A 12,267-nucleotide genomic window follows, 5' to 3' on the forward strand; every position below is an offset into this window, starting at 1 on the left:
GCTGCATGTTAGAAGGAATAACCGTAACATGAACTTTTCATCGTGTTAGGAAATACTGGACTTTCACTTGTGCTCATGATGCGGTGAAACTTGATGCCCCAGTATGTCATGCGATCCATAGAGCAGTTGTCCTTCCTCCCTTTGAGGTATTCATGCACTTCCTTCTTTGTCGGATGGACACGTAGGTAGATGACGCCTCGGTGTCGGGAAGCCACCATCTGCCAGGCCGTTGTCTTGTCGTACGGTGTGCACATAAGAACACACAAGCACAACCGGTGGCCGACGAAATCCGTGCGTACACTGCACAGAAAGGGCATGAATGAGTATATTGCAAAAGAATTCATGACTTTATAAATTATTTACATACACTACAAGAAGGAGAATTTGTGATGCCAAAGCAGTTCAAATTGTACCATTCAATGATCAGCCTACAATCAGTAACAAAAAACCAAAACCCCTGTCATAAGAAGAAAAGTTTGTACATGAACCGCGTGAAGCCACTGCAGTGACCCAGCCAACACATCAAATGCACTTTGCCTTCTTCTGTCATGCTTGTTATACGATAGGCTTTGTTGCTTTGTCTGTCGATGCCACTCTTACAGATATAATCAACTTTGTCACTAAAGCTCCACCCACTAAAAACCGCTAATCCTCAACTACTGGTGCATTTTGAGATTTAGAACACTTCCTGAGAGCTGGCAATGCTGCAAGTTCCTTCCCGCCGTAACGTCGCAGAAAGGAGTGTTAAGACGGTAAAGTTAAAAAGTACATGCACAAGCTAAATGTCCCCACTTATGAGGCCCGTGAAGCGATGTTAAATTTGTTGCTTTTCTTTCGCCAACCCCCATTTGTATGCAGAAACTGAAATAAAAACTTCCTCGAGACTTGAATGATCATAACCAGTTTCACTACATTCACTGTGGCAAGGCAAAGGCCAGTGGGGTAGCCAGAGGGTAGAAGACCAGGCATGTTCTCTCCTCCCTCCAGAAATTTTTTTCCCTGTATAACAGACCCCAAAATGATACTCAACTACATCTGCCTGCCCGGCCTCCACTTTAGATGACAATTGTGCCTCTCTCCCTTCGGAAACATTATTGCTGCCTACGCCCTTGCTCCATATGCGGCAACCCTAGCAAAAATTCTGATAGAGCTAGGTCTCAATCAGTCTGATACAGTATCCTATAAGTTGTACCAGTCTTGTGCCAGACTGATAAAAAGTCTTACCAGATCTTATAGACATTCATATCAGTCCGATACATTTTCTTACCAGTGCTACTAGTCTCATATCAGACTGATACACAGTCTTACCAGTGCTATCAGCTTTTCAATAAGCTTGATTGGTCATTTATATGGTATATATTAGTCTATAAGTTTTTAGTCTTTTGTTCATTTATCTGATCTTCATAAGATGCATTACTGTCATTTTAACGGTAGTTCTTTTTTTTAATACACTGCCTACATATATGTGATTGGTCATTTCTGCATGTATATTAGTGTATCAGTGTTTTCTATTGAACACTTGACGACCATTGCGTGAAATATTATGATGACTCAAAGAGTGCAACTGACAGCTTTTGGATGCGTAGAATAAAATGAACAATGTTTCATGGTGGTGCATAATTGACAAACTGAGCTTTAAATATGCAAAGCAGCTTTCAGCCTAGATGAACCCTTTATTCTGTGTACAAATGGGATTGCAGGTGCCAGATAGCAACACAGTTAATGCTGACAATGATAGATGACATCTAGAAATTTCAAGATACTAGTATCCAAAGCTTATGAGATGACAGCATAAACATAACTTGAATTAATACAAACAAAACTTCTCATCACAGGGCTATATTAACATAATTTCTAAATTTTAAGTTATAGGGCCAGTAAACAATCCAAGGGAGATAACTTAATAATCAGTCCACAACTGTGAAATGAGCATGCTTATACAATAATTTTTCCAAACGGCGTGGATTCGAAAGTCTCAGGTAGTGCTGCAGTTTCTCCCTTTCACAACACAAGCCAACCCAAGCTGCCTCTCCCACATAGTGCTTTGCCTTTATTGACGAGCCACTACATTAGTGTCATAATCCATACTGGATGAGATACTTTAAAGAAACAATGAAATGCTTCTTTGAGTAATCATTAATTGACCTCATCATCAAAACTCAATGCCTCGCAAATCCACTGCCAGAAATATTTCAAAGCACGTTGAGGGGTTTATTGGGTACTTCAACCGCTTTATTTTTTTTCTCAGCGGTCCCAACAAGCTGTGCCAAAAACTACAGGGAGGAATGGCAGTAAAGAAGTGCGATATGTATGCACACATTATGAGCTAGAGCATGCTTGAAGAAACACAGCAGCTTTTTCGTGTTGCCATTCCCATGTGTGAGTGTGACTAGGCAATGTTAGAAGATTTTGGACAGCAGCGCCAGCACATTCGGTTAACACGCTGCTCTTGATTTATTTTGGCTATAGGCCAATATCATGCTTTCAGTTGTTTTACACCACATACAGGCATCCGAAAATTCGAAGTGAGCACAGTCATCTATATGAAAAAAGTCACTTGCAGCTGCAAGATTTGGCTGATATGTTGATAGCAGCATCTGTTATTCACAGGTGTGTCTTTTCACAAAGCCCAAGCGGTGGCACAGACCTGCTATATTACTTGCCTGTAATCCTCACAAGATTGATGAATCAAAAACCATGTACTAATTAAGGCTAAAGCATTTGACTGCAAAACACACACACACACACACACACGCACACGCACACGCACGCACACACACACGCACGCACACACACACGCACACACACACACACACACACACAAGAAACTGCCTATCATAAGAAAAGTTCAGTTGTGAAGAGAACAACAATAGAAAGGATCAAGCCAACATTTAGTTGTCCTACCTTGCTAAACTCATATTAGACTGGCTATGTATGTCACAAGTTTTAAACAAGTTTGGTATATCAGCAACACAGCAAACACATCCAACTTTCATGTGCAAACACACTGGCCACATCTTTCGGCAGAAGCACAACTTTTTTTCTTTGTTTCTCAGCAAATACCAATGTGAGATCTGTTCTTGAATAGTTTTGATGTAAGCCTCACACACATGAGCTCACACACAGAGCCTGGCAGTTTATTGGCATGCACCAGTGTAAAATACATGCCATTGTTGCATTTAAAAAGTGTCGCTCATGCCAACACTGTCGCGAGCCGCCATCTGCAGTCCGGTCGGAATCACTGAGCGAGTTTTCCTCGAAGCCGTAAGTGTCGTCGGGATCAGGATTTTCATTGCTGTCACCATGCGCATCACTCAGACGTCCCGTGTCGAAGGCCGCTACTCCAGAACATCAATTACTAGCTAAAGACTAAGGAATGCTCTTGCTGAGTGTAGCTGGTTGGCCGACTGCGCCTCCACCGCTCTTTGTCCGAGGTACTACATATTGCGATCCAGGCTCCAAATAGCGTTTTTTTTTTTTTTTGATCGAGGCTGGGTTCGAGTTGAATCCATCTCTCGTCGAACTTGACACAAACTTCAAATAGCGCGCTTGATGATGTCCACACAAAGTGAGGCTGCGGGACTGATAATAAGTGAATGGGTAAAGATCAATTAATTGATATGTGGGGTTTAACATCCCAAAACCACCATATGATTATGAGAGACGCCGTAGTGGAAGGCTCTGGAAATTTCGACCACCTGGGGTTCTTTAACGTGCACCCAAATCTGAGCACACGGGAACGGGTAAAGATCGATTACATCGACCAAGGCTTCACATTCACAACCTGCTTGCTGTGCCTTGAATGTTAAGCATGCGGCGCGGATTTTGCCGAAAACTATAACATGTGCCGCGAGATCACGGTGCGAGGTAGTGACCCTACAGAACACCTCGCGTGCTGAAGGTGTATTGTACTGTGGTCGCCACGGAGGAAGCTGGTCGTCGCCATGGTGGTCGCTGACTGCCATTATGGCTAGATGATTGTAGCGATAATGATGTGATAGATGGATGTATGAATGGATTGATATGGCTGTACCCTTTAAATTGGGCAGCGGCTAACGCCATCTACCCTAACCAATGCGAATACGGCGACACAGCGCAAGACCTCTGAAATTGCCGCTGCGCGCACGTCATTTTCCGTTTGCCATCTCGGAGGCTATGCACAGCGTCACAGTTTTACAGCAACTGCGTTCATTGTTTATATATAATTTGCTGTGAGCACTGAAAAACTACCCTATAAAGTTGTAAAAACATGAAGTAAATGTTTTATTGCAAATAAATATTTTTGTTTTCATAAACTAAATTGCGTTGTGTTGAGGAAGAAGTCGTGGACTCATGGTTGCATGAACTGCTCGGGAGATCCACAGAAGTTTGGAGATCCACAAATGTCACTGCATTCGTCATCAATAGCAAGTTCGTGGCGGCCTTGGTGCATGTGTAGCGCATGTGAACATTGTTGCATCTCTTAATTGCTCAGTATCGCGCCTGTACACTCGCAATTCTCCAAGATGTTTGATTTCACAATGATAATTAAAAATAATAGTCCCGGTAAGTGCATGTAAGTACATCAATCCGAAGGATATGGAAAATTTTGATCCTCAGAAGTGGTACTGGGTATTCTGGAAGGATAACACACACTGCAGCCACAATCACGCTCAAGTGATTAAGCTTTACGGTAAGTCCGCGCCTCTTGTATTCCCAATACGAAAACAAAGAGGAGTAAGCAGTCATTCTGAAGTTATTTACTGGTCATATTTTCTTAGGCACTGAGGATGATGCAAGAAATACAAGAGAAAAATGATCATCCATTCCACAGACCCAATTGCGACTCCTCCGATAGCTGCAGTTCAAATGAAGTGGACAATGAGTCGTTTAAAAAGTAAGTTGCAATTGGTCACACTGCAGCTGATATACTACTTGCAGTGTAATTATTACTGATAGCCAAGTTTGGCTATCGTTGACATTGCGGCTGGTGTGCTACTGCGGCGCTATTATAATCGACAGCCATTTTTGCTCTGCGCGTGGTGCCGTGTCACACATGAAGCACCAATGCTCCGATATACTCCCCGCCCCCTTAGCGAATATATCAGAGCATCGCTGCTCCACTACTGCGCGGGCGCCGGAACGTCGTATTGAAGGTGGTAGTAAAGTTGCAGTATGCTGAAGAGCTATTTTATTTTATTCTATCGTGGTATGAGCGCAGCTTAGTCACATATTTTGAACAACTGACTGGTTTAATATTATTTTTGCTTGTGCGGGTATACGTCCTGTTTGTGCTTGCGAACTAGCAGTGAAGTTTGTGTGTTGGGTTGTCCGCAGTTGTAAAAAACACGACGTCAAGCTGCTGTTAAGCAGAAGACAAAGCACGTCAGCAACCGTTTAAGAAGCAGCAGGTAGGCCTGCTGTTTGCTGATGCTGAAAAAAAGAACAGAGAAAGAGCTTCTGAAAGAAGTGAATATATATGCTGAGGGCTCAAAATACAAAAGTATTAGAAAGAATAAGCCTACTGGAAAATGCCCTTTGCAGAAAAAATTTCCAAACAGGTTTATCATTTCTTCATAAGCTGTTGTAACGCACTGCTGCTAGGGTTGTATGCAGCAGCAAGTTGCCCTATTCTTATAGCGTGCAATTTTGCTGAAAAGCAGAATGCAATGTAAGCTCACGGGTGGCAGGGATGCATGCATGTTGTTCTAACCACTTGAAAATGTGCTTTTACAACTTTTACAGTGTGGTGGATATTAAAAAGAACACCACTTGGTCAAAATTTCTTGAGCCCTCCACTATGGCATCCCCTATAATCACACCATGGTTTTGAGACTTGACGTGCAACGTATCATTACACTTTAATTGCATATCTCAACTGCATGCTATGTTTATCATATATATTTTTTGACCATGCACACCTAGGATGCTACCGTGACAATTAAGGGTGCAATCTACTTTATTTCTGCACACTCTACTTTTTCATTGCAGCAAAGAACCTTGTCCTTTGCGGGTGTTGCAGCTGCGAGCCTCAGAACAAGGCAGCTATAACCTTGCGCCGGAAGCCTCAAAAACAGAAACCACTAGCACCTTTGCCACCACTATGTGCTGCCACACTGGAACCACCACAGCGACCACGGACAGCCCTGAAGTAGCCCACTCAAGTGTGAGGGAGGCTGCAGCGCTTATCAATTATGTGCCCACTGACAGAGAGGTATCATAAAACTCTAGTATGCTTTGTCTTGAAGATATATTGCTTTGCTTTAATGAGAAAATGGGCATTGATAAACTAATGTGTGCACATCATCTTTGACCTATTTCATAGGTGCATCTATGCAAAGCAATTGCCGTTCCCAAGAGGTTGTACAATCACACCATGGGCTTGAAAAGACACGCCCGTTTTGTTCGTGAGGCGGCCGTTGCCATTTTTTATACAGCAGGCCTAGTCGATAGAAGTGTTACTGGCGCAGCCTCCAATCGGTCTAAAGGGGAGGCGAAATCTCCCTTGGAGAAAGAAACATATGCTGTGTTTTTAGGTAGGTGAAATTTTGCAATCTGACCAAAATTAATGGAAGTTGGTGGCTCCATTTTTGCACGTAATCAGCTGAGATTTCACTGCCAACTTGTGTTATAATTACTTACTAAAGCTTCAAGAATAGTTTTTGCCTACCGGAGCTGGGTACTTTTATGCAAGAATCCACAAACTAACTTTAAACAATATTAGAGAGGCAGACTGGTAGCACTCCTACTTATTTCCATGTCATATTGACTCCTCTATTTAGAGTGAACATAATTGTCACTTAATAAGTGCCTGTAACTTGCTTTGTTTTTGATCGTGCAGATTTTTTCAACCATTTTTTTCAAGCACACTGTTCTGATTGGAGAGGTTGAGCAAATGAAGAAGCTCCTCAATAAAGCTTTGGCAAACAAAATTAATGACTTTATGAAATCAAAAGATTAACCAAGGAATGGCACATCAAATAAAATATTTTGTTTCATTTCTGTGTTCATATTTGTGTCCTGCTTGCTCTGATGTAGCGGTGCACCTGCCAGTTGGCTAAGCACCGATTCGCTTGAGGGCCTATCAGAGTGGAATGCTACACTTATAGGGTGGTACACAAGTACTGGTACACCGATAGACTGATACACTCATACACTGATACATTCATAGACTGATACACTCATAGACTGATACACTCATAGACTGATACACCTATAGACTGATACACCTATAGACTGATACAACTTTCAATAACCTGATAGCCTATCAGTTTTTCTATCAGAATTTTTGCTAGGGAAGTCAGGCGGGCTCGCGATTTGCTTGAGCGATTTCAAATTGGCAAGCGCTGTGGCGCTTGTTTATGTACATTTGTTGATAGGTGGCAGCACAATGCAAACGATTTGCTCGCTGACCGATTTGTGAGTAAACTTTGAAAAATGAAAATGTTCTTCGCAACCTGATAGAGGGGTGACGTGTTGTGGTTGAAATCGTTTGGCGGAGAAAATTACTCATATTTCTTTCAGCAGTGATGTTGAAACAAACCATCTCGATGGCAGGAATTTTATAAAGTACGTAGAAGGGTATGAAAGCACCCACAGTGACAGCGACGATGCCCGATCAGCTGCTAACTCACGAAGAGCAAGTTACACTTCGTCCCCGCGTTATTACTTGTTCACACTCATAAGTTACTTTGATTGTATTAGGTGTAGAATATCCTGGATATCAAAATAAAATAATCAAATAAATCAGCCATGAAATCAATCAAATACAATAATTGCATGTAGCACTATTATTGTAGATATTACGGAGCGCCACATGCCACCAACAACCTCAAGCTCGAACAGCAAATTGAAGCGGTTAGAGCTATGTAATCGTGCAGTCACAGCTACAATCTATGCTTTTTGGCTAACTTCATTCGACTTCACCGGTACCTTCTGAATGGCAGTATTGTCGACAAATTTTCGCAAAGTTGAAGAATTTATGTTGTGAAAAGCATACGCATGCATTCTTTTCGATATGCAATTTTCGATCATATCGATCGAAGCTGCAGCATTCGGGTACAGTGAATAGACCAATCTCACCAGCAAGCTTCACTATGTCACCACAACCGCAGTGCATGCTGGTAGCAGTAAGTACTCTGTACGTTCAGCTGCCTGCAACCGGTGCATCGGCAAGCTTTAACAACCGTATTTGCATAAATTGTGATGGCTGGGCTCACGTGATGCGTGCTGGGATGCAACAACAACAGCCTCAAGTAAAACAACTTGGCCTTTAGGTGTTCTGAAATAATGTAAAACATCCACAGGAATGTGTGCAACAGTTAACCAAATCGGACAGAGCGGCAACTACCATAACTATTTAGTTTGGCGTATTTGTGAATGCCGTGTGCATAATGCATCATGTTTTAGCACTGCATTATTGCGGTATAACAAACTTGCCTGCGCGACCAATGAACAGGTGTAAAAGAGCAAAACTTGATGCAGTGGGCACGGAAATAGTGCGCTTTGCATGGCTTCTAACCACCCCTTTTTCATCAAGCAGAATCTGCTGACGCTCCTGATAGCGTGGTCGGCAGCGGCACACGTGTGTTCGTGGGAGATAGTGATGAAGTTGCCACTCTCGTACGGACCGGATAACAGGGTTGGCGATGAAATTTTCTACAATTTCACTGCGACAGATTGACTCTACTTCGGGTTTCCAGCCGCATCGACGTCGCCAACACCTCCCGTGGTCTATTTAAGCACACGGCGCATCGATTTGCCTTTTAATGGGCACGGAAACAGTGCACTTTGCATGGCTTCTAACCACCGGTTTCTCATCATGCAGGTGTGTACAAAGTTTTCTCTATACGCTAAAAAATCGGACGACCCATTTTTGCTGCTGTTTCCGTGCCCAAAAGTGCTGTACGAAGTTGTATGCGACTGTTTTTTTATGCTTTTTTTGCTCCTACGATCTGAAGATGTTGAAACTAACCCGGGACATAACACCCGCTCTGAAAACCTACTTGATATTGATTCGTTACCAGAAAATCCCGCCGAGCAGATGAAAGCGATGTTTAAACTACTCAAAGATATACACAGCCGTTCACTCCAAAGTTCGAAAGTGCAAATTGAACTAGCTGCTGACGTTAAAGCAATTAAAAGCGGGCAAAAGACATAGAAACAAAAATAACCGGCATACAAAAAAGACTAGACAAACTCAAAGAAAAATCGAAGAACTTTGATCAACTTGGCAAAAGTTTATCAGAAATACAAGCGTCGATATCGAGATGGAGGACAGATCTAGGCATGACAACCTAATCTTTCATGGTATAGCTGACACTAAAGAAACCTGGAACGAAACTGAAGCTAAGCTATCAGCAGCGATAAATGAAGTACTTGAATCTTTCTGCACAGAGTCAATTAATCGCGCACACCGACTTGGCCTGTTTGCATCTGCCAAATGCCGCACTATAATAGCCAAATTTTCCAACTACAAGACCACAGAAAAAGTTTTGTCACTTCGTAAGCAGCTGAAACAAAAGAACATTTCAGTGACGGAAGATTTTTGTCAACGTACCCGCACTTCTCGCCAAAAACTAATTGAATTGGCAAAGAGCTATCCCGGGTTTGAAGGAGACCGGGATTGCGGCCCAGGAGAAGGCGGCTGCAGCATGGCAGGCTCCGGTACAGGCAGCTGCAGATCAGAAGCAGGCGACTGCGGTACGGGAGACTGTAGTACGCCAGGAGGCGGCGGCTGCGACCCGGGAGAAGGCGGCGGCGGCGGCAGGGCAGGCTGCGGCACTTGAACCGGAAGCTGTGGCACAGGTAGCTCCGAACGTTGGTATGGTGGACTCGTGCCCCTCTCAGGAACCCGGGAATGCTTGGAGGAGTTCAATGTGCGGCCGTCTGCAAGTCGGAAAGAGGCAGGTCCCCTCCTCCCCAACACCTCAGTTGGCGAGGAAAAGAAGCGATCCCCCTTGAAGCGAACGGACGGCTTCTTGATACGAACGAAATCACCCACAGCTATCTTTGGCTGCTTAGCAGCTCTCCTGCGGTCCGTGTACTCCTTACTGCTTTGCTGTAGAAGCCGGACCCTTTGGCACAGTCGCGCCAGTTTCTTTGCTGGGTCTTTTGCAAAACGCTGGTGCCGAAAACCCCACAACATTTAATCTGGTTCGGGGCATTCGCCCATGCAGCAGAACTGCTGGGGCAACTCCAGTGATAGCCTGTGGAGTACAGCGGTAAATAGAGAGGTAGTCCGTAACTGCTTGTCGGATAGGTCTCCTTTCGAGGAGTGAAACCTGGATGAAGTTCTTCAGAGTTCGATTGAACCTCTCGACTTGCCCATTCGCCTGGGGGTAATATACAGACGAATGAGACAGCTCGATGGCTCGGTTTTGAAGAAAGGTTACAAATTCACGTGAAGTGAACTGCGGCCCATTGTCGCAAACAATCTCTTCCGGGTATCCTTCACGGGCAAAAACACTGGTCAAGAAGTCTTTCACGGTGCTTGTGGCCACTTCGCTGCAGAAATATATTTCTGGCCATTTGGAATGGTAATCGACCAGTGTTATAGCAAATTGGCTATTGTGAGGTGCATGTTCCAATGGGCCAACAATGTCTAGGCCCAGTTTCTGCCATGGCCTTTCAGGCCAGTCAATAGGCTGCAATGGCGCTGGCGATGTTTTGGCAGACTTATCTGCCTCCAGGCAGATGTGACAGTTTTTCACGGCAGATTCAGCTTGCTTGTCCATCCGTGGCCACCAGAATAGCTCACGAAGTTGCGCCTTTGTGCGCGTGATGCCCGGATGTGCCTCGTGGGCAACGGCGATGAACTGAGCCGTGAGTGAGGACCGAACAACGAGGCGTTCTGCGCGCAGTAGAAGGTCATCAACAACAGAAAGTTCTTCGCGCACACAGTAGAAAGGTTTTGCCTCCTCTGGTATGGACTTTTGTGGTGGCCAAGAACCGAGCACAAACGACTTGACCGTTTGCAGACAACCATCGTTGAGGACGGCTTGCTTGAATTCTTCCTTCGTCACGCAAGCCGACTCGAACAACGACACAATTTCTTCATCCTTGTCCAGCTGTGCCTGCGCGGCAGGAGCTGGCAGCCGAGAAAGAGCATCTGCCTCCGTGTTGGTGGACCCCTTGCAGTACTCGACAGTGAAATTGTAGCATAGGAGTCTCGCATTCCAGCGTGCAATTCGAAGTGGCCTGCCACCTCCTTGCAAAGACAGCAACGATACCAACACCTGATGGTCCGTTCGAATCTTGAAGTGGCGACCCCAAAGGTAAGTGGGCCATTGTTCACACGCCCAAAGGCATGCCAACGCTCCGCGTTCACCGACCGAGTACTTTCTTTCCGCTGGTGACAAGGTACGAGACGTGAAAGCCACTGTGCGGAGCTCATGGCCATTTTGCTGCTGCAGAACGGCTCCCAGCCCACAGTCAGAAGCGTCGGTCGACACGATGACTGGAAGTGTTGGATCGAACATGTGGAGAACTTTACTTGAAGAAAGCATTTCCTTGACCCTCCGGAAACTGCTGTCTGCTTCGGCTGACGAGATGAATGGCTCATTCTTGCGAAGCAGAGTGCGCATAGGCTCGACCACCTGGGCCAAGCGGGGAACAAACTTGGAATAGTATTCTACAAGACTCAGGAATGAACGGAGGGCAGCAACATCTGTTGGCACTGGAGTGTTAACTACCGTGTCTACTTTCTCTGGAAGCGGCGAGATACCTTGTGCAGTGACCTTATGCCCTAGGAAAGAAAGTTCTAGCACGTCGAAGAGGCATTTGTCGTTCAATTTCAGGCCTGCGGACTTGATTTTCTGCAAGACCTTTGTTAGGTTCAAAAGATGTTCTTCTGCACTTTTCCCAAAGATTATGACGTCATCAATGTAGAACAACACACCAGGGCAGCCATCCAGAATTGTGGCCATCATCTTCTGAAATGCCGCTGGGGCGGAAGCTAACCCAAACCAAACTCTCTTGAACCGAAAAAGTCCTTCATGCGTGATGAAGGCTGTCAGGTCCCTGCTGTCAGTGTGCAAAAGAACCTGATGGTAGGCAGAAGCCAAGTCAAGTTTTGAGAAGTGTGTCGCGCCTACCAAGGCATCAAGGAGTTCCTCTGTATGAGGCAACGGGAAGCTGTCTGGTATAATAGCCTTGTTAGGCTCCCGGAGGAACACAAATTCTGATGGTGCCGTCTTTCTTGTCAATGACAACAATGGGCGAAACCCATTCAGAAGCATCAATGCGTTCGATGATGTCAAGGCTCAGCAACCTGTGAAGTTCATTTGA

The 12,267-nt window shown here is 44.7% G+C and overlaps 1 protein-coding gene across 2 annotated transcripts in view; it reads right to left on the reverse strand.

Annotated features, from left to right (window-relative positions):
- LOC119185271 (decapping and exoribonuclease protein-like) overlaps positions 1-12,267 on the reverse strand; it is a 175,452-nt gene that overhangs the window by 42,651 nt on the left and 120,534 nt on the right. For both annotated transcript variants that reach the window (XM_075884090.1, XM_075884091.1), the window contains exon 2: positions 68-300. In XM_075884090.1, the coding sequence (XP_075740205.1) occupies positions 68-300 (233 nt within the window). The remainder of the gene's footprint in view (positions 1-67; positions 301-12,267) is intronic.

This window comes from Rhipicephalus microplus, unplaced genomic scaffold, assembly GCF_043290135.1.
Source record: "Rhipicephalus microplus isolate Deutch F79 unplaced genomic scaffold, USDA_Rmic scaffold_23, whole genome shotgun sequence".
NCBI classification, from domain to species: domain Eukaryota; kingdom Metazoa; phylum Arthropoda; class Arachnida; order Ixodida; family Ixodidae; genus Rhipicephalus; species Rhipicephalus microplus.